We start from the raw sequence: 27,765 nt of genomic DNA, 5'->3' as shown, positions 1-27,765 counted from the left end.
GACGGCTGTCACTATGGAGTCAGGCCCTGCTCCGTACCAAATACTCACTTCATACTGCAAGGTAGGGATCCCCTTTTACAGGTAAAGAAAGACTCGGGACTCAATAACTGGCACAGGTAGAATCTGGATTTGCGTTCGTGCCGTGGTTCCAGATTTTGTTTGAGGAAGGCTACTGGCAAGGACGGAGAAAGGGAGGCAGGACAGGGTGTGCGCGCATGCCTGCTCCGTCAGCCTGTGCTGCTCACTTGGATCTTGCAACACTTCACACCAGCTGGCACATAGCTGCTGCCTCAAGTTCCCCACAGTCCCACCTGCTCCAGCCACTTCCCCAGTCTCCTAGAAACCCCGCTGCCTGCAATCCAGCTACTAAAGGGTTATGCGCAGCCCAAGTGGGACCTCCAGAACCGATGTCCATGGGGCAGGCATTACAGCCTGGTGTCCAGTAGACCTGGGTGGACATCCCAAGAAAGCAGTGCCCTCATCCACAGGGTGGGATGCCAAGTCGCCTCCCAGGCACATATGGGCAGGCAGGGCACACAGGTATCCCTCCAGCCATTATCCTGAAGAGCAGGGCGGAGGTGCCCCTACCCTGCAAACCCCAAGGGATCTGGGGGATGAGGACAAAGGGTGCCACAGGCTGGCCGGTGACAGCATGCTAAGCTGCTGTCCCACATGCAGCCCGTGGTTCCACATAGGACTCAAGTGCCAGATGACGAAGCTGAGCGTAGAGAATGGGAGTGGACCTGAATGCCCTCATCTCATGATGGGCATCCCGACTCTGCCTGGGGGAGCCGGGGATGCGGGACAGGTGGCCCTTCAGCCCAGCTTCTGCCCTTGGCGAGCGTACCCACTGCTGTGGCTAGATAGTCCTCAGTTCACGCCACAGACGGGAGACTGTGAGACCACCTTTATTGGGCCGGGAGTGGCCGTGAAGACACGTGTACAGGGCTCCTCCCGGTAACCAGAGCGAAAGCATTGCAGGGCATGGTGTCGGAAAGGGAGTGAGCTTTGCTTCAGGCTTCCAAGGGGTGGCCCTGGGACACCTGCCTGGGAGTCGCAGCCCACTCAAGCTTCCCAGGTACCTCCACAGCCCATATCCTGACAAGGGAGCACAGGTGCAAGTAGGACGCTCCAGTTCACCTGTGGACCAAGACGCCCTTCCACGCCTGGACATCTGCCCAGGGAGGGATGGAGAACACACACGGGCAGGGTCTTCCCCAGAGCCCCACCATCCCTTGCCTCTAGCCTGCCCCCCGTTTCTATCCTATGCCATCCCCACTCCACCCAAGGAGTCCTGAGAGGCAACAGCCTCCCTGGGGAGGGTCCTGGAAATAAGCCTGACCCCAAATGGACTTGGGGCCAGGAAACATATAAATATATCAGCTGTGTATATGTTATATAAATGTATATGTATATATATATATATATATATATGTACATGCACACTCTGGAGGCAGCTGTGTCCCAGAATGGGGCGTGCTCAGCCTCGTCCAGAACTGGACCGGCTCCTCCCCAGAGGCCTGGCCACCTTAGGCCACCTGGAAAAGCCTCGGGCCAGGTAGCCTGGGGTAGCAAGGGCTGTCACTTGAAGTCAAGAGTCCAGGTGTTGGGGATGTAGAGGGACTGGGTCTGGCGGGCACGGCGAGGGGTGGTGTTAAGGGCATCCACGCTCTTGCGGCTGGAGCACACCACGTCAGCCACGAAGCTGGTGCAGTCGCTGCAGACGTCCTTCAGGACACAGCCGTGGGTGTACATGTGAGGGAACTCCTCCTCCACACTCTGCCACTGGGGCCTCTGCAGGGACCTGGGGAGGGACAGGGACGTCAAGGAGGTCCCCTGCCCATTTCTCCACGTCCACACGCCCTCCCCCTGCGTCAGGCACGCAAGGTGTTTGGAATGAACGTGCCAAGCAAAGTGCACCCTGGAAAAGGCTCTCCCTCGAGAGGAGCCTGAGTCCCGGGCCCTCACCACCCAGCATGGTTTCCATCTCCTGCTACTCAGCCCCCAGGGCCCTCCCAGAGTCTGCATCTTGTTTCCTTGGGGCGTCCCAGGAAACAGGACCCTCCCCACTCCAGCTCCTGGGTCACCGGCGTTGCCTGACACCGTGTGGGCAAAGGCACGCACTGGAAGGCGTCTCTCCTCGGTTTGGCTGTGGCTCGGGCAGTTGTCACCCTCTGGGGACTCTCAAATCCCAGCGTGTAGACAGGGATGTGGGCAAACTTCTTGGAAGGCATCTTCATCTGCAAACAGAGGGTTGTGGGTGGACAAAGGCTTCCCTAAAGACATCCAGACACACTCACCTCTGCAGCTCTATGGATACCTCCCCACCCCCGACGCCTGGCATCTGCCTCCTTCCACGCACACCCAAGCCACGCCTGCTCATATGCAGGCACGGAGCAGGCACTGTGCGCTTAACACCACGCAGGGTCTAGCGTCGGGCCCTGCGTACAGCAAATACCTAACGCGGGTAAGGTGGACACTTCCACGGCCACGTGGCCGGACAGAGTCGGTCTGAAAACGATGGTGATAAAAATCCCTCTGAAGCAGGTTCCTGTTTCTGGGCTGAGGCGCAGTGAGGTGAAACACTTAAACATGTCATTGCCCGCTTACCTCAGTGCACATGTGTGTGTACGCAGACACCTGAACTGCTATAAAGAGCCTCCAAACACACTCAAGGCGGCAGGGTCAGAGGCTAGGACTCTTGAGGGGAAGTGAAGGGTTTCTTGGCACTAACATGCAATGTTAACAAAAAGCACCTACAAGGGTCTTTTAAAACTATACAGTCTCGGAGAGTGTAGGAATGGATTCTGCCTGGAAGGAGGAGGTGAGAGATGGAAGATGAAGGTGGTGTCATCTGGAGACTGCAGCCCCCACCCCCCGCAGAACACCTGGATGCCTAGAGGCCTTGCTCAGCCCCCAAGTGAGCCTCACCTTCATGCTGCAGGAAGTGCAGACAGCTCTGGAAGGGAAGAAGAAAAACGTCAGCCCTGACGGGCCCGGGAAGAACAGCTGCTTCCGCGTAGGCATCCCACCTGCTGGGCCCCTGGTTGCTTCGGTACTCTCTGGACTCCCAAATCCTGCTTTTCTTTTTGCTTTTATTACACCCAAATATTTCTGCCCCTCTTGGTTCTTTTTTAGAATATCAGGTCTGGAGTTGTTTTGTTTTTGTTTATTTGTTTTAAAATAGATTTTATTGATTTTTTTACAGAGAGGAAGGGAGAGGGAGAGAGAGTTAGAAACATAGATGAGAGAGAAACATCAATCAGCTGCCTCCTGCACACCCGCTACTGGGGATGTGCCCGCAACCAAGGTACATGCCCTTGACCAGAATCGAACCTGGGACCCTTGAGTCCACAGGCTGACGCTCTATCCACTGAGCCACACCAGCCAGGGCTGGAGTTTTCTCATACCCTCCATATGTGTGTGCCTGACCCTTCCCACCACAGAAACCATCGGAGCCAGAGGGACCTCGATGGAGAGGCTCAGTCTGAAGCAGTGATTAACAGTTTTTATTCCCCCTGGTTTCAATAATAAACACTTCCTTGTGAAAACCTGAACGTTAGAATTGTAATTTAGACAATGGATTCCTCTCCTCTAAAGCCCACTCCTCAGAGATGGTCCCTGCTGGCAATACAGTCTTCATTCTCCTGATGTAAGTATATGTGAACAAAAAATACACTTCCATAAAATACTGTTCTATAAAGATGCATCAGGGGCTGCTCCACATTAGTACAAATTGTCCAAATTCGTTTTTTATACCCAGCCGGTGTGGCTCAGTGTTTGAGCATCGACCTATGAACCAGGAGGTCACGGTTCAATTTGCAGTCAGGGCACATGCCCAGGTTTTGGGCTCCATCCCCAGTAGGGGATGTGCAGGAGTCAGCCAATCAATGATTCTCTCTCATCATTGATGTTTCTATCTCTCCTTCTTCCTCTCTGAAATCAATAAAAAATATATAGTAAAATTTATTATTATTATTATTCCACTCTGGCCCATGAATTACATTTCCACCATGGCTGGTGGGAGCAGACAATATTCATGGTACTATTCCTTTAAACCTTTAGGGGAGGGTCAGTAAACTTTTCCTTTAAATGGTTATGTAGTAAATGTTTAGGTGTAACTAAATAATGAATAATGAGTAAACAAGTGGGAGTGGCTGTGTCCCAATAAAACTCTATTTACAAAGCAGGCAGTGGCTGTGTTTGGCCCAGGGGCTAGAGTTTGCCAATCCCTGCTCCAGGATGATTCTTTCAAAGCCTTCCGTCGTGCCCTAGCCAGTGGACAGAACATCGGCCTACGGACTGAAGGGTCCCGGGTTCGATTCTGATCAAGGGCACATGCCCGGTTGTGGGCTTGATCCCCAGAGGGGGCATGCAGGAGGCAGCCGATCGATGACTCTCTCATCATTGATGTTTCTATCTCTTTCCCTCTCCCCTCTTCTCTGAAATTAATAAATACATATAAGAAAGCTTTCAGTCATTTCCTTGCATGTATGTGCTGATCGATACTCTGCTGAATACTTAAGCGGACCTTCTGCATGTCCGAGCTCGGTCTCTGGACAGCTCTCTCCTCTCTGGACTCCTTGCTGGGGTCTCTGGTGCCCTGGTCTCCCTGGGTTCTCCAGGCTCAAGAAGCCGACCAGTTTCTGACTCATGACCTGGCATCTCCCGGCAGTTGAGGCAGTCTCCGGGCTAACCCATATTCTTCCTGTTTGCTGCCTGATATTCAATGTCTTGAAAGCCATTGCTTCATATAGTTTGTTCTTGTTTTTTGTTGTTTCAGGTAGAAGGTGCCTGTTCTGGTGCCTGTTACCCCACCTTGGCTGAAAGTGGGAACCCCTTAGCTATTAGAATTAAAGTTAAATTAAAAATGTTAAATTCGGTTCCTTAGTTGCAATATCCATGGTGCAGGACAGGACCCCCACCACCGCAGGAAGGGCCATTGGACAGAGCTGACCTGGGGCCTTCTTACTGCCCACCCCCTCCCCCACCACCATGGTAATTCACAGCCGAGCCCCGGTGCTTTCAGAAAGCTCACCTCTTGCAAAAGAGACAGGTGGGCGGCCAGGAGAACAGCGGGAACTTGGTTCGGCAACAGCAGCAAATCTATAAGAAAAGGCCTTGTTAGAGCCCAATTTAGTCCAAAACGCACTGGGTCCAGTCCTATCCTCCCCAGGTTCCCACCCAGGGCTCCAGTGGGCGAGGGACAGTGCAGGGTGCGGGCCGCCTCACCTTCCCCTTCTTCAGGCTGCTGAAGAGCTCCTTGTTCTGCAGGAACTTCTCCATCTCCGCCTTCACCAGCACACGGCGCACGTCCATCACCTCCTCCACAGTCAGAGCCAGGCTCTCCACGGGGTGGCTGAACTCCTGGGGGCGGGAGGGTCCGGGTGGGGCTCACTCAGGTCCTCTCTACAAGTGCCCTTCCCCAAGGACCCTGACGTCATCCTGGCCTCAGTCTACCCGAGCCTTGCTGACACCGCTCCCCCCCCCCCCATTCCTCCATGAGGCTGAGCCAGACCCCGAGCCACATCTGGATCCCTGACCCTCAGAAACTGAGAGAGACAATACTTGTTTGTTGTTTTAAGCTGCCGAGTCTTGGGGTAATTTTCCAAACAGAAAATGGTAACACATATAGAACTGAGAGGAAGCATTACCTTTCGCTGGGGAATGTTAAGAACAATACTACCTTGCATTTACACAGCACTTACACTTTTCAAAGCATGTTAACATATGATATGTTCTTTGAGCCTCCTTTAAAAATATATATTTTTAAATTTATTTCAGAGAGGAAGGGAGAGGGAGAGAAACATCAATGAAGAGAACCACTGATTGGCTGCCTTGTGCACGTCCCCTATCAGGGACCTAGCCTGCAACCCCGGCATGTGCCCTGACCGGGAATCAAACCTGGGACCCTTTAGTCCGCAGGCTGATGCTCTATCCATTGAGCCAAACTAGCCAGGGCTCCTTTGAGCCTCTTGATAAAACATCAAGGAAATGATAGAGATCACACCCCTGACATCTCTCCACATGCCAGCCAGGGTCCCATTTGATAAAATCTCACACCAAGGCTCCGGTCCGAATGGGGGCCTCCAAACATCAGCAAGTATTAGCTCTTCACAATGACAAGTCACACAAAATGTTACCTGATGACACTGAGGTGCAGGGAGGGCCAGCATCATAGTGGCTGAGTCGGGACCGCCTCACCCCCATAAAATGCTCCCCTGTCACCTCACGAAGCCTTCAAGGCACAGGGTTTCTCTCCTGCTTCCTAACCACAGAGCTGGGACAAGATTCCACATGCAGGCTGTCCCCTTAGCAAGGTCCTTCCCCGGGGGCCGCAGTGCTCCGAAGGCCCAGAAGGTGGCAGCAGAGACCGACCTCCCCAGATGGCGGCCCAAGCAAAGGACAGCCACAGGCACCAACCACTTGCTCCGGGGGTGAAGGTGAGCACTCACCCAGCCGCCCCCCGGGACAGCCATGCCCCTCACTCACCAGCCACAGGTGACTGGGGTCGGCGGCCACAGAGGTCTCCGGACTGTCCTTTGCTGAGCGCAGGTCACTGGGTCGGGGGGAGCTGGGGTCAGCCTGGGACTGAACGCTCACAGGGAAGGGACCTGGAGGAAGAGTTTGGAGACCCCGTCAGAACAGCCCGGCAAAATCCTGGTGTGGGAGGGCCGCCCAAGGACCAAAGGAGCTGCTGGCCAGGCAGCGGGAGCCGCTGGGTGGTTTCATGGCGGAGACGGGAGTCCTCAGGCAGAGGTCCGATAGAGGTCAGATAGAGAGCATGTCGCCCCATCACGGCCTGTGCAGTGCAGGGGCCCAAGGGACCCACGAGGGAGTCTGAGCCCATAAAGAGCCAACGTGGAGAGTCCCATGATGGAGCCATGGCAGCCGCGGTGCTGGCCACGCAAACCAGACATGCTGGCCACACGGGGCCTTCCTGCTCGGGGGGGGGGGGGGTCCTCCCACCCCCACCGCATTTCATACTGGAGGAAGGAGGCACAGACGGGAGACTAGCCCACCATGGGGTCTGAATTTTTAGCAGAGTTTGGGGGGACAGTGAGGTGTCGCCTGGCCTGGACCTTTTCACGCCAGAGAGTGAGTCATAACTACCAAATGGGACTATCCTGAAAGGGGCCACATGCTACGGTGACCCCGAGGGCAGAGAAGGGGGCCTGGCCATGTCTGGTGGGGGAACAACCCCATGTTCTGCTGGCATTTTGTGGCGCGTAGCCCGTACAAGGGTGGGACGAACCTCATGGCCACGAGAACCAATCTGTCCTCTGTGCTGACCGACAGGGAGGAGGAGGAGGCCCCCCTGGTCTGGTTCACTGCAGACACAGGCCCACTGACAGGAACACAGCTCTCAGGACCTATCAATCATCTCCCACTCTCCATCCAGCTGCCCATCCGTCCACCCCTCTATCCATCCATCATCCATCTTCCGACAGTCATCTGTCCACCCGCCCAGCTTTCTTTCTGTATACCCATATACTAATAGTGGTTATCTGTAGGTAATGGGATCGTGGGCATGTTTTCAGTTTGTTGTTTTTTTTTTTATATTTTTTTTTATTGATTTTTTACAGAGAGGAAGGGAGAGGGAGAGAGAGTTAGAAACATCGATGAGAGAGAAACATCGATCAGCTGCCTCCTGCACACCTCCCACTGGGGATGTGCCCGCAACCAAGGTACATGCCCTTGACCGGAATCGAACCCGGGACCCTTGAGTCCGCAGGCTGACACTCTATCCACTGAGCCAAACCGGTTAGGGCTGTTTTCAGTTTTTAAAAAAAGGTTTTGCAATGAATATGGGTCAGTAAGTTGTCAAGTTAAAAAAGTGGGGTGCTGCCCTGACCGGTTTGGCTCAATGGATAGAGCGTCGGCCTGCAGACTCAAGGGTCCCGGGTTCGATTCCATTCAAGGGCATGTACCTTGGTTGCGGGCCCATACCCAGTGGGGAGTGTGCAGGAGGCAGCTGATTGATGTTTCTAACTCTCTCTCCCTCTCCCTTCCTCTCTGTAAAAAATCAATAAAATATATTAAAAAAAAAAGTGGGGTGCGCCTGCCTGAGCTGGTGCAGCCAGCAACACGTACCCACAGGAAGGGGGGGGCAAGGGAAAGGGGTGAGAGGCGGCACTTGCTCTGTTCCTGGGTGCTCGGCCGCCAGATGTGCACGCTGCCCGCGCGGGCCCGAGACGGCTCCGAGCCTCCTGGGGGCTGTGTGGCCGGCTGCAGGCCAGAGGCCACTTCACTCCGCAGCTGGACGAGGTCGTGCTCTGAGAAAGAGCGGTCCCGCTTCAGTGTCACCTCCCCACACGGAGACTCTTCCTCCTGCGGACACACCAGGCTTAGCCCTACCCTCGCCTTGGCCCACCAGCACCGCCTGCCCGTCCCGGGACGGAGGCACAGGACACGCGGTACTGCCGGGCCCACGGAAGCCACTCTGAACAGTGGAAGGCAAGTGCCCCCCAGACCAGGCAATTCCCTGCAGCCTCTGGAAGGTCTGGTGTCAGGTGGAGCCCACTGACATGGCCTCCACTGAGGCGGGGAGGACGGACAGCAGCCACGCTGGGATGCGCTGACTTTTCTCATCAACCAGGGGTTGCTCAGCCTCGGGCCCCAAGATGACAGCCCTCTGCTATGGGAACGGGGTTGGGGGTGCAAGGCCACTGTCCCTGTCACCCCTGAGTCCACCATGCTCGCCCCCAGGGATGGACACCTGCGTCGGCAGAGGGCACCGCCCGAGGCTCTGAGCAGCGGACGCCCCACACCGGACGCTGCGCCTGGACTTGCTCAGCCCCTTCTCACTTCCTGCCCCTCCTGCGCCTCCCTGGTCTCCCTCAGGAGCCTGTGGAGTCTGACCTCAGACGTGTTCATCTCCTCCATCTCCGCCAAGGTGGGTGCCTTGAGCAGGACCCGGGGCCGTGGGCGTTGGGCGCAGCTCCCGGCATCCGTAACGGACAGGTTGATGCAGGAAGTGGACTTGACGTCCCCGGAGCAGGCGTTGAGGATACAGGGCAGAGAGCCAAACCCTGGGGGAGCCAAACCCGAGTGGCGGGGGCAGGACAGGATGTCAGGGGGGAAGAGTGCAGGGAGGGGGAGTAGCGGCAAGGAAAGGGGGTCCCTGGCTCACCCCGGCCACCCCAGCGCTGGGCCCCCACGGGGCGCAGCCTCCGCTCCTGCTTGATCTCCTCCAGGATCTTCTCATGCAGGGTCCTCTGCTTCTGGGGTAGGGGGCGGAGCCTTCTCTCCGAGACCTGCAGGGGCATGGCAGCGCAGGGGGGCAGTTAGGGAGACCCACCAGGAGCCCTACACAGCCAGGAGCAGACAGGTGTCCAGTGAGCTCCTGGGGACGCGTCCATCGAGACCAACGCTTGGGCACCCCCCTCTGCACAAATGCCGTGCTGTCCTCCGGTCCGGGAAGGGGGCCCAGAGGTGAGGGCACCGAGCTGGCACCTGCTTCAGCGGAGGCCGGGAGCGGATGAAGTCGAGGATGAGCTCGTGGGCGTCCTTCTTCACCCTGGGAGGGATGTCCCCATCGACCTGCGGGGACGGGGCGGCGGCTCAGGGCCCGGTCCTCCTGTCCTCCTCCCTGTGGCCCGTCAGTGTGGCCCAGGGTCCCGCTCACGGTGCCCCCATGGCACCACCACACGCTTCCCTGCGCCTGGGGTTCTTCATGGGGAAACGGGGTCCGTGGTACCACCTCCCAGGGTCGTCGTGAGAACGAGATGAACCCGCACATTTAAAATCCTTAGGGTGACGGAGGCAGCGGCCACGGGGGATCCCACTGGACCATCCCGCGGCCTCCACATCTGCCCCTGGTCACACTAGGAATCGGGGCCACATCTGCCCGCTCCCTCGGGACGCCCGGCGGTGGCCAGCACACAGGCCGGGGGAGGCGCGGCAGGCCCCGGCCGGCTCACCATGACCTTGCGCAGCTTATAGTTCCTGGCGCGGATGTCCTGCATCAGCATCTCGAAGGGGGTGAGCTGGAACTCGGTGGGCAGCGGGTTGAACTCCTGCTCCTGCACCTTCTTGAGCTTCACTCCGTGGCGAAGCTCCCGCATGAGCTGGACCCAGAGTCGGGCCTGGGCCCCGAGAAGGTGAGAATGGCCCTGAGCCCCGGCCAGGGCTCCCGGGGCCCTCCAGGCACAGGTCCTCGGGGTCCCGGGTCAGGGAGGTACGTCTTACCCAGTCCGTGTGCCTCAGGTTGTCAAGCTCCGCCAGGGGCTGCTCCACCTGTGGCTCGTCCTCGCGAAGCTTCTGCAGCATCTGTGGGTCCAAGAGAAGGTGGGGAATGGCAGCTCAGGGTGTGGGTGCCTGCCGGGCCATCGCGGTGGCCTGTCTTTACCACATGGCTGCTATTCCACCAGCAAAACCAGGGCCAAGGCTCGGGGCGTAGAACGGTATCTGGGAGAACTAAGCCATCGGCCATGGAACCACTCAGACACGTGGTGCCCCATCGCCATCCCTGGCAGCTTCTCCTTGGCAAGGGCGGGGACGAGAGCCTGGCACCCAGAGAACCGCTCTCACCTGGTCTGCACACCCCAGCGAGGCGTGGGGCCCTCCAAAGGGCACGGAGCCCCGCTCTCCCGCATCTGAAGCCTTTTCCCTCAGATCCCAGCTCACAGTCCTTCCCCGGGAAGGCCTTTCTCAGCCTCTTCACCTGGGCCACACCCGCCCGCCCTCTCAGAACACCCACGGCCACGTCTCCGCATGCGAACCACCTGCTTCTTTAACGGTAGTCTGCACCAGGGACTCCACGAGGCCACAACCACGTTTTCTGTTTGTGTGTTTTTCCTCATGTTGGTATTCCTGTCTCCTTAGCACCGAGTGGCACATGCAAGGCCTTAAATGTTGGTTGAGTGAATGGATGGATATATGGGTGATGGATGATGGATGATGGGCAGGTGGGTGGGTGGATGGATACATGGATGGATGGATAGGTGGATGGGTGGGGGATAAGGGGGTGGGTAGGGGATGGATGGATGGTTATATGGGTGGATGGGTGGGTGGATGGATGGGTGAGAGGGTGAGTTACTCAGCAAGTCCTGGAAGACAGTCATAGGTATGTATTTTATGAGCTGGGGAAATGCTGCCAGCATGCTCAGGGCCATAGAAGGGTGTCAGGGATTGTTGGATAACTACTACGCTGAGAATCTGAGAAGAAGCTGCTAAGTTTGCTGCCTCCACTGTCCTGGGTCTTGGCAGCATCTGGGGCCTCTGTTCTCACCAGCTCCCCCACCTGGAGAAGCATCTGCCCTTTAGCACACCCCCCCCTCCTCGCGCCCCCCCCCCCCCCAACTAAGACAGAACCGGTTTCCCTGGCTTTAGCCCCACGCCACTTGCCAAACTGCTCTAGAAAAGGCTGCCAAGTCTCTGAGGAGCCCAAGGTATGTGATTCTAAAAATAGACCTGTGTGTGACCTGGTGGTCCCTGTGGGCAAAGGGCACAAAGGTGTGTCTCCCATCCTTCCTGGAGCAGCACACCTGTCCCTGAGCAGCCAGTGTCTGCCAAAATGCCTGCCCAGCTGCGTCCCCCGAGAGAACCTCCTGGCACTCCCTCCACCACCAATTCCCTGAGGTTCTCATGGGTCAACTGCTTGAAACCTAGAGCTTTTTAAAAGAAAGAGCGCCTGTCCTCTGGGTCAGAAATCAATCCTAGCCACGGAACGATGACTTCGGAGCACCCACTCATTGGGGCGTTAGAAGGACATCTCCAAGATGCCGCGGAGGATGGGGAGGGATGGTCTGTGGGAGACTGTCAGGGGCCGAGGAGCCACCCACCCTTGGAATATTGATGGGCTGCAGACCAGGGCCAAGAGGCTCAAGCAGCGGCTGACCTGTCCTGAGCTGGGTCCCAGGCCCCTCCAGTCAGAACCACCCTGAGAGCCTGCTCAGGCCAGAGGGTCAGGGAAGCTGCCCAGAACGCTTCTTGGTTCGAGGAAACGAGAGACCGTGCCCGGAAGGGGTCAGGGCGGAAGCAGGGATCCGCATCATTGGAAGAACACCTTCTGCACTCACACAGGAGCCATTCCCTACCCCCGCCGACTTCTCCCAAGTGTCCACGTTCTCCTCTGTGAGGTGCGAATGGGAAGCAGGGGTCCCGGTGGGATCCCCACTTCAGTTTCCTCAAGACCCGGAGAGGTGAGGGGCAGACTGTCAGCTCCTAACTCTGAGACCACCCAGGGGCAGGGCAGCCCTGGGGAGACACCTCCAGCGGAGGCCCAGCTCTGCCTGTGACTCGGGGAGGGACACAGCCTCTCAGAGCCTCCATCCGCTCTTCTGTGAAACAGGCCATCACCACATGGGGCGTGACTAGCAGGCGAGTGTCTGTCACTTGCTTACCCTCAGCCCCAAAGCTCCAAGCACCCCAGCGCCTCTGTGGGTCCTGGGGGCAGGGAGGAGTGGCTGCCTTTAGTGCCTCATCTTCAGGAGGAACAGCACCTGTCCAGGTTAGCTGGAGGCAGGAGGTTGGTACCTAACTGAGAGGCAGCAGGAGCCCGGCCAGGGGACCCAGGGGTCTCTCCAAGCCTCCCGTTCCCTCGGGTGTAAATCTGGGTAAGAAGGCGGGAGGGTTACCGCACAGAGTGGATTTCCACTCTCCAGGGAACAGACAGAAGGACAAAGGGACTGACACAGAGGAACAGCCTGCCACCCTGACCTCCCCTCCCCAGCCCCCCATCACCCTGCACCCCAGACACCACCTTGGCCCCTCCCGCCTCCTCCTGAGACCCCTCCCATTTGCTCACCACCGTGGCACGGGGTCCCCCACCCTGTCCTTGGCCCCTTCCCCCTCCTGCCTCCGTCTACCATGAACCTCCCCACACGCCTCTCTCTGCTCACCTCCTTGGCCTCGCGGACCCTGGCCAGGAAGGCCCGCAGCTCCAGCGTCTCCACGAAGAGCGCACGGCACACGGCCTGGTAGTGGGCCTGTGCGCCCCTGGGGTCGGTCAGGCGCGCAGCGCACAGCCGCATGGCTTGCGCGAAGGTGCGCACGGCGCGGGGGCCGCCCTCCGCCTCCTCCTCCTCCTCCGGGCCCCCGTAGCCCTCATCCGCCGCGCTGCATCCTCCGTCCTCGCAGTCGCTGTTGGCCATTAGGTCGATGAGCCGCTCCAGCTGCGGGCTGAGCTCCCGCTCCTCGCTCTCGTCCAGACCCCAGTCCAGTGCGCGGTAGATGGCGAAGCCCAGGGACTGCACCATCTGTGGATAGGGGTCCAGACCATCATGGGGCGGTGGGGGGATGAGAGGCACCACCGGGAGAGGGACAGGGGGCTGGGCCTGGGTCACAGGCGGACAGTGCAATGGAAGCAGCCAGCTGTCCTCCAACGGTGGTGTACCATGGGCCCGCAGACCGAGACACCGGCCCCCCAAAGAGCTCATCCACTGTGGAAACACTGGCCAGTCCTGACAATCAAACGTGCATTTTCCACAGGATCCGGATGTTCAACCAAGAGAAGGAAAAACAAGCATCCGCCAAGGCTTGTCCTGGATTGCCCACAGCGCCCACGCCTGGACGTACAGACATCTGTCTCCCACTGGTGGACGGCACACAAATATGGCCCCTTCTCACAGTGAAAACGGAGGCAGCTGTTCAAAGGCGCAGACCACTGCGCTCCTCTCACACCCTACACGCGGAGCGGGGCCCGTCCAAAGCCTCCACGGTGCATGGTTCCCTGATATAAAACTCGAGGCAAGAAAAGTTTCGTCAATAGCCACAAGAAGCAGGTCAGTGGCCCTGACCGGTTTGGCTCAGTGGATAGAGCGTCGGCCTGCGGACTGAAGGGTCCCGGGTTCGATTCCGGTCAAGGGCATGTACCTGGGTTGCGGGCACATCCCCAGTGGGGGGTGTGCAAGAGGCAGCTGATGGATGTTTCTCATCGATGTTTCTAACTCTCTGTCCCTCTCCCTTCCTCTCTGTAAAAAATCAATAAAATATACTAAAAAAAAAAAAAAGAAGCAGGTCAGTGGTTCTGAGGCGGGCTGGGCTGGGGACTGGAGGGGGACAGGAAGCTCGGGTGATGGAAGAGGTCTGTGACCTTGTGGTGAAATGGTAGATACATCTGTCAAACTAGAGTGTCAAGTATACCCCCAAAATGTTGATTACAAAAGACAGAGACATCTTAATTAAGTGTTATCCCTTTAAATTAATATGACAGTGTGCTGTAAATCTGAGAAAGACCAGCTTATTAATACATGCTGCTGGAATAAATCCCGTAACTCTGCGTGATACAGTTTGACACTTGCACTGGTAAGAGATGACCTCCTCATTTAAGTATTTAAAACTGCATGTAAATGTCAAAGTGTGTAAATTTTGCCTGAAAAAGAAAAACCTAAGAAATAATCATATTTGTAACCGGTTATAACTGTCAGAGCCCCAAGCTGGGATCCACAAAGCTTTTTATTTTTTATTTATTTATTTTTAAAATATATTTTACTGATTTTTTTACAGAGAGGAAAGGAGAGGGATAGAGAGTTAGAAACATTGATGGGAGAGAAACATCAATTCAGCTGCCTCTTTCACACTCCCTACTGGGGTTGTGCCCGCAACCAAGGTACATGCCCTTGACCAGAATCGAACCTGGAACCCTTCAGTCTGCAGGCTGATGCTCTATCCACTGAGCCAAACCGGTTAGGACAAGCTTTTTATTTTTTAAAGTGCAATTAGCACATTAAAAACCTGTAAGCTAAGGTGTGGCTCAGAGGTTTAGTGCTGACCTATGTATGAACCAGGAGGTCATGGTTGGATTCCTGGTCAGGGCACATGCCCGGGTTGGGGTTGTGGGCTCAATCCCCAGTAGGGGGCATGCAGGAGGCAGCCAATCAATGATTCTCTTCCACCATTCATGTTTCTATCTATCCCTCTCCTTCCTCTCTCTCTAAAGAAAATCAGTTAAAAAAAAAAAAAAAAAAAAAAAGGACAACAGCTCTGCTTATGCTGGGCACTGCGCTGAGCTGGCTGCCAGCTAACTTTGCAACAGTGCACCGGTAACCTCCGTGTCAAAGGGCCGGCACAGAGGCACAGAGGCCAGGTCCCTTGCCTGCAGCTAGCAGCTGGCCGAGCTGGACTTAAGACTCTGGTCTGCCCATGGCCTGGTGGAAGGCTGTGTGGTGGCAAGTGGAGCCTGGCCCTCACCAGGGCACCTTCCACTCCCCGACCATCTGCCCTCAAAGGACCCCCTGGCCCTCCTGTCATTTCCTGACTTCCCACCACCCGGCACCCAGGAGCTGAGCAGAGCTGAGCTAAGGAGGGCAGACAGTGAGCGCCAGCATCGAGCAGGGGACGGGGTGCGAGAACAGGGCTCTCTGTCCTGCAGACAGGCCTTAGAAAGCACCCTGAATCTGGAGGGTGCCTGGGGGGTCAGCCAGGCTCAGGGGACTGGTGGGAAGGGAAGGCTCCAGCCTGAAGGATCATTGGTTGGCCGCCCAGCCAGTCCTGGAGGCTGTCTCACCTCTGCTTTAGGCAGGCGAGGTCACAGACCCAGCTTGAGTCACACCCTGGAATCACGAGTCACAGGGTAGAGCCAGAGGCCTAAAGGCTGCTGACACCTGACAGGTAACTGTAGGGCCCTGGCCAGGGGAGCCCCCAGGCAGTAGGCCAGAGAACCCCCTCATGCCCCTCGGGATGACTTGGTGGGCAGGAGCCACCATTTATTTATTTTTTTAGAGAGAAAGGAAGGGAGAGGAAGAGAGAGAGAGAGAGAAACATCAGTGAGTGGCTGCCTGCTGCACGCCCCCTACTGGAGATGAAGCCTGAAACCCAGCCATGTGCCCTGACTGGGAATCGAATCGGTGACCTCTTGGTTCATGGGTCAACGCTCAACTACTGAGCTACACTGGCTGGGCCAGAAGCCACCATTCACACCAATTCCCATCAAGTCTTTCTTGGCCCAGGGGTAGATGCCAGGAATAAACTTCACGTCCGTCTACTCTGGGTCTGCCCCCTGGGCCCTGCTGACCCTAGTGGTGGCTCTGACCAGGTCTGTCCAATGGGGACCACTCTGCCACAGGGGGCAGGACAGACAGAGGCGAAACAGAAAGGCCCTCACCCCCAACACAACACAGCGCCCCGCCACGGTGCCTCCCCCTCAGTGTCCAGGCCGCGGCCTCAGCTAGCACCACGTCACTGAAAGGGTTAACTCGTCAAAGCACTCATCTGATAGCTGCTCCTAAAAGCTTCTCTGTGCCCCGCGCACCTGGAAGGCCCGCACTTGCTTTCCCATAAGGAGAAATCTGGGAAGCCAGCCAGAGTCCCAGGACCTCCAGCCCTGCCTGCGGGCGGCGGGCCAGCCGGGGGCCAGCTGGGGGGCCGGCCCAGTAACAGAAGGAGCCACGGGCCACGGAGAGAAGGAGCTGACGCTGCAGGCCCGGCTCCCACTAGGAGCCGCAGTGAGAATCAGGGCCAACAGGACAAGTGTGTCCCTGGCCACGATTCCTGGGGTGAGGTATCAGGTTAATGTCTGGGCCCCAGGCACAACCCTCCAGATTAGACACCCCCTTACAAAGCCCCTTGTAAAAAGCTTCAGAAGTGATAACAGTGGGTCTCCTTTGTAGGGGCAGATGTGGGCCACAGGGACAGCCCTGGGGACACGCTGGGCTGAGGGCTGAGGGGCGGCTGCATTCCTGGGCTGTAGAGAAGCACCTTATACAGAGCATCATGGGGCAGCAAAGGGGACCGAGGGCCAGGCAAAGCAGTGGAAGTGAGTCTGGAAAACAGGTTGCTGTTTTCCGCCCCAAACTCCAGAAAACTATACAGGATGGGGCAAGGCAGGCTTACAGTTGTTCGTATGGAAAATAATACAACGATCAATAAATAACAATACAAGGATAAACTGTGTGTACTTACAACTGTAAACCCACTTCTGCCCACCTTGCACGTAGGCAGCACAGAACTCAGCGCAGCCCCAGCGACACTGTTTACGTAGCCAAGGGCGGACCTGCTCGCCGACGTTACTGAGCGCTGCCAGCAGCTTCGGGACGGTTTTGTGATTGTTTTTAAGTTCTCCACAACAGAGGATATAGCCTCTTTCGGCCTGAGCCACCGACCCCCTCCGTGAAGTATAAGCTGTGTTTAATATAGGAATGTGTATTTGCATAAAACTGGTTTTTAAAAGGCAGTGGAGCCCTAACCGGTTTGGCTCAGTGGATAGAGCGTCGGCCTGCGAACTGAAGGGTCCCAGGTTCGATTTCGGTCAAGGGCATGTACCTTGGTTGCGGGCACATCCCCAGTAGGGGGTGTGCAGGAGGCAGCTGATCGATGTATCTAGCTTTCTATCCCTCTCCTTTCCTCTCTGTAAAATACCAATAAAATATATTTTAAAAAAATAAAAATAAAAGGCAGTGGAATGATAAACATCAAATTCAGGACCAATTACCTGGGGGCAGGTCACTGGGGGGCACAGGGAGAAGTCCTACCGCTAAGGTCTGAGTTCTGGGGGGAGTGGGGGCCCCTGGCATCGCTCACGCAGCTGGTTATCCTCCGTGGCCCCCTGACCCACACCCTGCCAGACACTCTCTGGGCCCAGGGGCCGACCCCAAACATCACACCACCTTCGCTCCCTCAGGGGGTGGAAGGAGAGGGGGGTAGGCTATCATGGCTTCCCCTGCCCTTTAGGGCCATCGAGGCTCACTGGGGCCCACACCACCCACATGGGCTCTCCCCCACCCCCAAACCTCTGGGGAAATCTCTTCCTCAGATCCCTTCAATGAAGCCCTTAGAGAGTTGTATCCGTGTCCTGTCCCACAAAAACAATGGTATAACTATGTTTTCTAATTTATACTGTACAATGCACGTATGTTTTAATAGGCATCAAGTAAACGTAAAAATTGTTCTGAAAGTACCTGGGCTTCCGAACTGGCCGATGACACCACCATCATTGTGGGCTCTGCAAGAGAGAACAGGCGGTCAGGACAGGCCTCACCCCTCAGACCCGAGGAACGAGGAACAGGCGCCGAGCCACCTTCCCCGGGGGAAACAGACAGCGCATCGTCCCCCATACCTTCTGTTCCCACAGCAGGGAGCTCACCGCGGGCAGGGCCACGGCCATTCGGCCATTTGGAAAGACCTTGTAAGACCCAGCCATGAGCTGGATGCCCAGGTGTGGGGCCAGGACAGCAGGGCAGCCCCTGCCCACCCAAGGTGTAGAGCCGAACGCTCCCAAATCACAGCAGAGCTCCGGCTGCCGAGCTGGGTAAGGGCATCGGCCACCACTCTGGATCTGGGATGGAGGCCCGGGGCGGGGGGGGGGGGGGGGGGCTCGTTTGCCCCCAAGCTGTCCCAGCTAGGAAGTGGTGGTTCATGGGGACCCCAGACTCTGAGCTCCAGCCGCCCCTCTCCCTCTCCCCACAGGGCCTCCCAGGATACCGGGCTGGATGAGACCGGATCCAACGCTCCCACAGCCTTCCTTGAACTCGGCAGGTAGAGCTGCATATTAGACGGAGCGTCAGCTGCCTGACATTCCTTCTGGAATGAGGGGGCTGTAAACACACCAGCCATGAAGCTGTCTGCTAAGTGAACCTGCTAACTACGCAAATATTTTCAAGATGCCATCAAGCGCCAGGAAGATCGCCGAGATAAAGGGACTCGGTGTTGGACAGATTCATTAAAATAACAGAAAACACCCACCAGCACCAGCGGGGCTGAAACAGGGCGAGCCAGTGCACACTGTGGCTGTGCTGGGCTTCCAGTCAAAGTCTGCGGCTGGGATGGGGGAGGCCGTGGGAGAAATCAGACTCAGAACAAAGGTGCCCCATGACCAAGAAGGGGGTACAGCCAGCCTTCAGGGCTCCTTGCTGACAGAGCCTGTCTCCCATTTTTAGAGAGAGTGGAAGGGATGGGGGGGAGACAGAGAGAGAGAAACATCGATGTGAGAGAGACACATCGATTTGTTGCCTCCTGCACATGCCCTGATCAGGGCAAGGGATCAAGCCTGCAACCACGCCCTGAGCGGTGTGGCTCAGTGGATAGTGCATCAGCCTGCGGACTGAAGGGTCCCGGGTTCGATCCGGTCAAGGGCATGTACCTTGGTTGCGGGCACATCCCCAGTAGGGGGTGTGCAGGAGGCAACCGATCCATGTTTCTCTCTCATCGACGTTTCTAACTCTCTATCCCTCTCCCTTCCTCTCTGTAAAAAATCAATAAAATATATATATATTTTTAAAAAGCCTGCAACCATGTATATGCCCTTGACTGGGTCAAACCTGGGACCCTTCAGTCTACAGGCCGACGCGCTATCCACTGAGCAACACTGGCCAGGTCTCTGGTTGGAACAATCTTAATGCTTATGTCCATGGCTGGAATAACCCATATGTTAACCAAAGTAAATGCTCAGGAATCCAACTGTGAACATGGGTTGGGTGGAGCCAGCTGCCCCTCCGTGAGGTTTGGGGCAATGGAGGCCGTGCTCAGCTCTCTACACAGAGCCCTTGGCTACCCAAGGGACAAGTGATTTGTTACGGCTCCAACCTGCATCGCTACCTGATGGAGGTTGCTGCCGTGACTCCCTCTTTACAGATGAGGAAACTGAGTCTCAGGTAGGTGAAGAAATGAACCCCAGACCACAGCACTCATCCGTGGCTGGGCTGGGACCCCCCCAACCGAACCCCGCCAGACCCCGAAGTGCAATAGACACCTAACCCACCCAGAAGGCGCAGGTCTAACCGCCAGCCAGGGCGTCTCGGTCCCGGAGGGAAACACACCCTCGCCAGCACCTACTCGAAAAGCAAGCTCTCTGGTTTCCTTTGTGTGAAATCACAGATGAGGAGAAATCAAGAAGCCACGGAGTTCTCTTTGAAGTGATCCTCTGCCGTGGTAGTAAGAGATGAACGACGTCATTTGAGGAAGAGTCTGCGGGGACTGCAGCCTGGAGTTCCCTGGAGCAGCTTCAAGAGGAAGTGCTTGTACCTCCCAGGTGGGTGGCGGGAGGAGGCTACCTGGCGGCCTCGGCCCCTCTGCCTGGGGTGTGTGTGTGGGGGGGGGGGAGCGCAGGGGCGTAAGAAGCATTGTTCAGGCCAGATCCCTACCCACCTCTGCCACCTGTGGTCGTGACCAGGGGTCCTGCCTCTCCGACCTCCTCTCCTCATCTGCAGATGGAGACGACACCTGCCCAACTAACTCAGAACCAGAGAGGGAAGGAGGCAGAGACACTTCCTGGATCGCGATGGCCTGCAAGGATGTGGAGGTGGGACCAGCGTGATACAACGCTGATGGGACCCCCAGGGCCTCCCGCCCAAGGACTGCATAGTCTTGGGGTCAGGACAGGGAAGGGCGTGGAGGAGACCCCACCCATCTGGGGGGAGGCCGGCCACACCTGGGCTCCCCCAGGCTGGACCCCAGGGGCCTTAAATACTGACAGTCACTGAAGACTACACGGGACTCCCAGCCCGGAAGGCTCCTGCCTTCCACATCTCAGGCCTGGAGCGGCCACGTGGCCCTGGCACAGACGGAGGCCCTGCTGGTTGTGGGAATGGCCCCCACTCAGTGCTGGTGGGAGATGCCAACCACCCCAAGGACACACACCTCCCAGAACCGCACCTGCTCGCCTCCTGACTAGCGTAGAAGGCACACCCAGGTGGCATGACACTGACGACCACTCACCCTAACAGCGACACACGCAGGGGACCCTGGACAGCCACCAAAGAGAGGGAGGTGTCCTTTGTAATGAGATAGGCCGAGCCCCCTTTTAGGGGAAGTGGCGGAGGGAACCCCGAGTTTGGGGGTGTGTGTGCTGGGCCTTCCGCTGTGAGGAGGCTCGACTATGTTACCTTCACGCTCTCTGAACTTGGAGCCCGTGATACACTGCGGGGTCAAGAAACGAATCTGGCCAAAACCAGTTTGGCTCAGTGGATAGCGCGTCGGCCTGCGGACTGAAGGGTCCCGGGTTCGATTCCGGTCAAGGGCATGTACCTTGGTTACGGGCACGTCCCCAGTTAGGGGGCGTGCAGGAGGCAGCTGATCGATGTTTCTCTCTCATCGATGTTTCTAACTCTCTATCCCTCTCCCTTCCTCTCTGTAAAAAAATCAATAAAATATATTAAAAATAAAAAAAAAGAAAGAAACGAATCTGTGTGCGCGTGAGAAGGAGCGAACGCACAGCCTCGCCGCCTCCTCCTCGCTCGGCACGCGGAGCGGGGTCTGCGGGAAAGCAGAGCGAGGAGTCAGACAACCTGTGTGGCTGAGCAACTGCCTCCTGGGCCCGCTCTTAGAAAGCAGGGCCCCGCCCCGTACAGGTGAGACTGAGCAAAAACACCCTGAGCCTGGCATCGCGTAAGCCGCCCACACGTGCTTGCTCCTCATCAGGAAACAGCCTTCTCACAGCTTCAGCTCAGGCACACCTCGGCCCAGCACGGGTCCCTGGGAAGGAGCGGGCGGAGGCGGGGAGGGAAGACGCCTGCTCGAAACCACGGAACTTGTGTTTGTTTAGCAAACAGAGAGCTCTCTGGGTCAAAGGCTCCGTGTGTGTGTGTGTGTGTGTGTGTGTGTGTGTGCAGTGGTGTGGCCGGCGTTCCCCACTCCACTTCCGCCAGTGCCTCAGGGTGGGTGAGGGCAACGTGCTTCGCCAGGAACTCAGAGTCACCCACAGGTTTCCCCCTGCCAGCAGGAGCCCAGGATCCCCGGGAACCAAGACAGTTCAATGGAGACTGAGTTGGGGAGCTGTGTGTTGGCCAGCGGCCTAAGCAACACACACTCAGTCTTGCATCTTTTATTTTTATTTTTAATCCTCACCCGAGGATATTTTACCATTGATTTCAGGGGGAGCATGGGGGAGAGAGACTAGTTGTCTCCTGCACACGCCCCAGCCGGAGCCGGGGATTGAACCTGCATCTCAGTTGCGTGCCCTGGGTGCCGGGACCGGGAATGGAACCTGTAACCCTTTGGTACTCGGGCCGATGCTCTTATCACTGAGCAACACCAGCCACAGCTGTCTCTGCATCTTCACAAAGTTCTGGGGGGCCTCCGCCCCTACAGATCCTCCGCTCCCAAGACCTGCCAGTGTCTCCCAGGGGAAGCCCAGGCAGCAGCCGGAAGCGATGCCTGACATTCCACTCAGCTAGTGACGGCTCACGTGAGCTTCCTGCACGCGTCAGGGACCATCTCCTTTAGTCCTCACTGTTGCCACACTGTGCAGCCCAGAGCGGGTGAGCATGTGCCCAAGGCCACCTCGCTGATTCACACCCCCCACCCCCCAGCTGCTGGCCTCGTTTCACAGACCCTGACGTGTCCCCCTTGCTGACCAGTCATCCCGGTGCTGGAGGTGTCCCAGCAATGGCAGGGGACCCTTCTCAAGGGGCGGCCCCGAGGACTGCGCACAGACCGGCGGTCCCACAGTGGGTCCTGGGCCCACAGCATCAGCATCAGGGAGAATGTGTCAGAAATGTGTATGCTTGGGCCACTCCAGACTGGGCGGCACAGACACTTCAGGATGGCCCGTGACCTGTGCCTGCATTTAGCATGTCCAGCAGTGTGAAAATCGCCCCCGAAAGGGTCAGAACTATAATTCCTGGACCCAGTGCTGCTGCTGCTGCTGCTGCTACTGCTGATGGAGGAAGTGCCCCTTCCACCGTCTGGCTTCTCCGCTCCGTGGCGGGCAGGACACTGTCCCCAGCCTGTCTGTGCCCCCTGCCAGGCCCTGGGCACACAGCCTGTGACACTGAGGGACTGGGGTAGCAGCAGAAGCGAGGCTGCTAACCACGTGACCTTAAGGCAGAGAGAGTATCTGGATTTCTCACCTCTGACGGTAAGAGAATGAATCTGTGCTGTTTCAAGGAGTCAATATGTTACCGCAGCCAGAGGGAACTCTTACACCCTGTTTCACCGTCTCCCACTGTCCAGTCCCTGGGGAGAGGCCACAGGGCCAATGCCCTCCAGTGGGGACAGCAGTGCCCACGCTGAACGGATGGGGTGCCAGTCGGAGCTGGAGACAGTGAGGGGCACTTCCCCACATGCCTGGCTCACCCCAGGCTGATTTACTGCTTGCTGTTCACCACCTCCAGGCAGCCTTCCTGGAGGCCCACCTCCCTCCGAGGCGTCTAACAGGTATCAGAGCGAAACCCCCGTGTCTTCCTGCGGTTGATACTCACTAGCATATTTGCTTAAATGCCTACGTCTGCCAACCAGATCAACCAGTGCCACAGAGCTGCCTCTGTGGGGCCACCGTGCCCGGATGGGCGAGAGTGGGAGGACCAGGGCCCTGAGGGTGGCAGAGGGGCTGGAGCCAAATCTCAGGGTGCACAGGGACCCCAAGCGCCCCTCCTCAGGGGCGAAGCCTTTCCTAGGAGCACAGGGCAGAGCTTGCACAATGGGGGTGGGCTGGTGGCCCGGCTGAGGCGGCCTTGCAGGCTTAGCGTCTCCTGGGGTCGTGTTAACCCATGTCTCCACAGAGATCCCAGCTTGCCAGGGACTGCCTTCCTGTGAGGTCATGCTTGCTCAGAGGTGAGACTACACCGGGAATGCCATCTGCAAATACACCCAGCTCAGTCACACCCAGACCAGCACCCTTCCTAGAGCTGCACCCTCCCACACACACAACGGCCAGCCGGGCCCGCACTTGGCTAGCTGCCCACGCAGCACCTTCAGCTTCCACGCATCGAAAGTGTGCACGGGGGACAGCAGCCCCTCCCAGTCAGGGCTCGTGTGTATGCACATGAGTATGCATGTGTCTGTCTCTGTGTGTGTGTGCGTGTGTGCCTGTGTGCGTGTGAATGTGTCTGTGTGTGCATGTTTGTTTTGGCGTGTGCACATTTGTGTGTGTTCATGCATGTGGCTGTGTGTGTGTGCATGTCTGTGATTGTGTGTGCACATGTGTCTGTGTGTCTATGTGTGTGTGTCTATGTGTGTGTGTCTGTGTCTCCGTGTCTGTGTGTGCATGTGTCAGTGTGTATCTGTATCTGTGTGTGCATGTATCTGTCTCTGTGTGCATGTGCACATATGATGTGTGTCTGTGTGTGCGTGTGTGTCCACACATGCTTCCTGGGTCCAGGGTGGATGCAGACTCCCTACTGATGTTCCCTCCACAGTCCTTCCCTCCAGGCATATTCCACCATCACCCCCGTTTATGGAGGAGGAGTAGGGGTACCGGTGAGACGCCGAGCCCTGGCTGGAGGTAAAGGTGGGAAGAGAACCCCAGCCCCATGGAGCTCAGGACACAGGGACATCATGTCCAGTGCAGGGCAGACTGAGTTTCTGGGTTTGGAAGCCCCGTCCACACCTGCCTGCAGCTTTACCCTGGAGACTGCAGTGCTTGAGGGTCAGCACCTCAGGTCCACAAGCAGAGAGGAAGGAGCAGGAGGGGCCTGGAGGGACAGGTGCGACCTGGCGGACAGGTCATGTGAGAAAAGGCTGGTGTGACCCGGTGGACAGGTCATGTGAGGCACTCAAGGGTGAGGCCCGGAAAAAGTTTTAGCATCAAAACTGACAAGGAAAAAAAAATCAGAAAAATAGGGCAGTGTGCAAATTAGCGGAAGAAAGATGGAGAAGGTGGCGGGGAGGGAAGAGGGGATGGGACCCAGCTGTGGAGAGCCCAGTGCCTGAAGAGAAGTACGTTTCACTGGCAGATACAGACCAGGAAGGTGGGGGTCTCACATCACGGTGACAGCCAAGCCCTGCACCAGGTGGACAAATGCCACTGCAAGCATCCCAGAGCCACCTGATCTCCGACTGCTGCGGTTAAGAACCGAGCTTTGCCTGGGGCAATGGCTCAGCACAGCACTACACAGGAATTTTCCTGCCTCCATTAAAAAAAAAAAAAAGAGGAAGCCTTTCCCATCAGGAGGCTCTATAATGGCCTCTTAAAATAACTCCACATGTTACCTTGTTTTCCTTTTTCCCACTTTAAAAAAAAGGGGGGGGGGCTTCTAAGCAGTTATGAAGAAGTCTTCAGACTAAAGATTAGGAAGGTGATTCTCCCGGCTCTCCCCATGCAGCCGGAGGGAAGAAGGGTCCCATGGGCAAGTGAATACACTATTATTCATTCCCCCCAGGGGGGGCTGAGTTTTGTGGTTGATTTCTTGAAAATTATTGTAAACATTTACTTAACCTGAGAAGGTTTTCCTGATTGCTCTTTACAGCGAGGAATAACCATGCAGCTCCCGGGACACTCCCTTATCATCACTCGAGCCCACGGGAGGCCGGCGGGCAGTTAGTTGGTCTAAAGTTCCAGCTGATTCACGAGAGGTCAACAGGACAGAAAGGAAAGTTAGAGGATCCATTTTCCTTAATCTTGAAAAGGCAGCCAGTCACTAACCTCCTCCGCCTTTATGAGGCATGTTTATGATCAGAAACCAAAGATCGTATCCACTGGAAAATGAAATTGGGCTCCTCGATGGCATGGGCTGGTACCTCCCCACAAAGGTCAACCTAGGGTGGCCACCCGTGAGCTTTGAACCCCAGCCCAGATTTCCAGTTGAGCTGTGAGCGTGGAGACAGCAGGAAATGCTATTGGGTCTGCAATGACCAGGAAGAAGGGGCTGGAAAGATGAACAGTCCCTGACCACTCCCTGGAGGCCTGTCCTCTTGGTACACTTTGGAGAGTACCAATAAGAAACCCGGTGTGACTCTCTCACCGTTAGAGGGATGCAGGGTGCATCTCTGTTCTAACCAGCTGCTGTGATTTGGGGCAAACTATTTACTACTCTGTGCCTCAGTTTCCCCATGATTAAAATCAGAGGCCCAGGCCCAGCGGGCCCCTGCAGTCCTGTCCTGTGGTGCCAGGGGCCAGACCCTGGGTTATATAGTCTCCAGGGGTGAGGAGGGGCACGGGGATGGTGTTTTAATAAGGAAACTATAGCTGCAGGAGAAACGATCTTTGTGAATAGGTAACCCCAGGGCTCCGCAGGCGAGAAGGCTGTGGTGCACGGGGCTCCTAGCCCAAGCCTTTTTTTGTGTGTGTGTTTTTATTGATTTCAGAGAGGAAGGGAGAAGGAGAGATAGAGACATCAATGATGAGAGAGAATCATTGATCGGCTGCCTCCTGCACACCCCCTGCTGGGAATCAAGCCTGCAACCAGGGTGGATGCGCAACCACTGAGCCACGCTGGCCGGGCCTAGTCCAACCTCTGAGGACAGTGGACTGAGCGCTGAGCCCCAGCCTGGCCGCTTTCTCTGTGACCGTGAGTGGGCCTGAGCCTCAGCTCCCTGACAGTAAAATGGGAATGACAACGCTTACAATGTTCACCTGTCCAATTTCACCTGACTCGGTGCTTTCTGTGCAGAATGAAGCAGCTCACAAGTGTCCCACAGCAGCGGGGGACGGAAGCAGGGCACAGGGAGGAGGAGAAACAGAGCCATCATCCGGGCAGGGTTCAGCAGACCCTCCCTGTTACAAGCAGCTGTCCCTTCCGTCTAGCTTTGCGCCCGCGCCCTTCCCAGTGCTCGATGGTGCCTGCCCGTAAGGATCTCTGCAACCCCACAGCTCTTGGGCTGGAGAGGGTCCAGCCCTCTCCGGCACACACAGTGGCCTTTGTGCTTCCCGCAGGGTATCAGCTTTGGGGTAATAGCATCGTATACTCCATACCGGTATTCTGGTTCCCCAGGGAAGAAAACAATTTTTTTCCTTAAAGAGGCAAAAAAGTCACCCAAATTCACCATTCTGAATAGACTTCAAATACCTTTCAAGGGCTTAACTGTTGGTTCTTATTGATGATTAAGAGCAGAAAAACTACACAAGTTGTCTCCCAAGTTGTACACATGCTCCCTGCTCTCTAATGAACCCAGGAAATGGGTGGGAATTCAGCAGCGATTCCAGGAAGGCACGGTCCCTCCTCCTCCTCCTCCTCCTCCTCCCCGCAGCCTCTTATCAACGAAGAAAAAGACCCCGAGGAAGACTTTAGTTTCTTTCCGGCCCAAGGCCCCAGGGCCACAAGGATGCCACACCAGGAACCACTGGGAGGAAGAGACCACAGCCTGAGCGGAGGCCCTGGCCCAGGTGGGGGAACTCAGCTCCAAGCCAGGTGCTCAGCCATCCAGTTCCTCTCCTGCGAGGCGAACACGCCCAACCGCACAAAGCCCGCCCAAAGCACCGGGCACTGAGGTTAGGGGAGGGGGGTTCAGGTTGGGGGAAAGGGCCCAGGAAAGGCAGGGGGTGTCCTAGATTGGGGGAGGGAGGCTTGCAGGTAGAGAGAGGGAAGCATGGGGAGGCGCAGGGGACTTCCAGGTCCAGCAGAGAGAAGGCGAGGGGCCCCCTATCCAGCAGAGAGAGGGGTCCAAAAGGGGCGCCGGGTCCAGAAGAGAGGATGGGGAAAGGGAGCTCGGACCCAGCAGAGACGGAGGGAGGGAGAGAGGAAGGGTCGCCGCCGCAGCCCCAGGAGGAGCCCGCCCGCCCAGCCCCTCGGCGCTCCCCACCCTCCGCGCTGCTGCACGGCCACACCCCCGCCAACCTCACCCGCGTCGCCGGGCTCCGGCCTCGCGCCGACCGAGCCGTCCCTGCGCAGGAGGATGTCCGCCGTGTCCCGGATGCGCCGCCGGCCGCCCGGCGCGCCCCGCAGCCCGCGGCAGCCCTGGAAACACACGGCCCACGCCTGCTCCTCGTTGATGGGCTGCTCGTACGCCTTCAGCACCTCCTCCAAGGACAGCTCCCACGGCTCGGGCCGCCCGCCGCCCGCCGCCCGCTCCGCGGCCGCCGCGGCCGCGCTGGAGCTGCCGGCCCGGGCCATGGCCGCCCCATCATCGCCTCCTGCGCGCCCAGCCGGTTTCCATAACAGCCGCGCCGGGGCGGCCGACGCACCCGCCGAGCGCGGGGGGCGGGTCCCGCGCCTCCTGCCGCTGCTTTGT

At 57.2% G+C, this 27,765-nt stretch overlaps 1 protein-coding gene across 1 annotated transcript; it reads right to left on the bottom strand.

Annotated features, from left to right (window-relative positions):
• Nucleotides 1-894: 894 nt before the first annotated feature.
• SPIRE2 (spire type actin nucleation factor 2) lies at nucleotides 895-27,765 on the bottom strand. The gene is made up of 15 exons (XM_080644377.1): nucleotides 27,377-27,765; nucleotides 17,841-17,884; nucleotides 12,846-13,202; nucleotides 10,192-10,272; nucleotides 9,924-10,088; nucleotides 9,457-9,543; nucleotides 9,134-9,257; nucleotides 8,863-9,032; nucleotides 8,142-8,331; nucleotides 6,493-6,614; nucleotides 5,233-5,367; nucleotides 5,039-5,106; nucleotides 2,932-2,959; nucleotides 2,125-2,240; nucleotides 895-1,804 (listed from the first exon to the last, which is right to left on the bottom strand). The coding sequence occupies exons 1-15, from the start codon at nucleotides 27,645-27,647 to the stop codon at nucleotides 1,582-1,584; spliced, it is 2,181 nt and encodes a 726-aa protein (XP_080500503.1). The 5' UTR covers nucleotides 27,648-27,765; the 3' UTR covers nucleotides 895-1,581.

The sequence above is a fragment of the Plecotus auritus genome (genome assembly GCF_963455305.1).
Source record: "Plecotus auritus genome assembly, chromosome: 10".
In the NCBI taxonomy this organism is placed as follows: Eukaryota; Metazoa; Chordata; class Mammalia; order Chiroptera; family Vespertilionidae; genus Plecotus; species Plecotus auritus.
The sequence above is the reverse complement of the archived record's forward strand: the minus strand, read 5'-3'. Positions and strand labels throughout refer to the sequence as shown.

Bases quoted from the DNA above. Each gene is read 5' to 3' on its own strand.
- SPIRE2 (XM_080644377.1), bottom strand. From the start codon at position 27,647: ATGGCCCGGGCCGGCAGCTCCAGCGCGGCCGCGGCGGCCGCGGAGCGG. The intron at 13,203-17,840 runs GTACTTTCAGAA...CCCTATCCACAG, and splicing joins CGGCCAGTTCGGAAGCCCAG to ATGGTGCAGTCCCTGGGCTT. The intron at 6,615-8,141 runs GCAAGTGCCGCC...CTCTTCCTCCAG, and splicing joins GCCGAGCACCCAGGAACAGA to GTCCCTTCCCTGTGAGCGTT.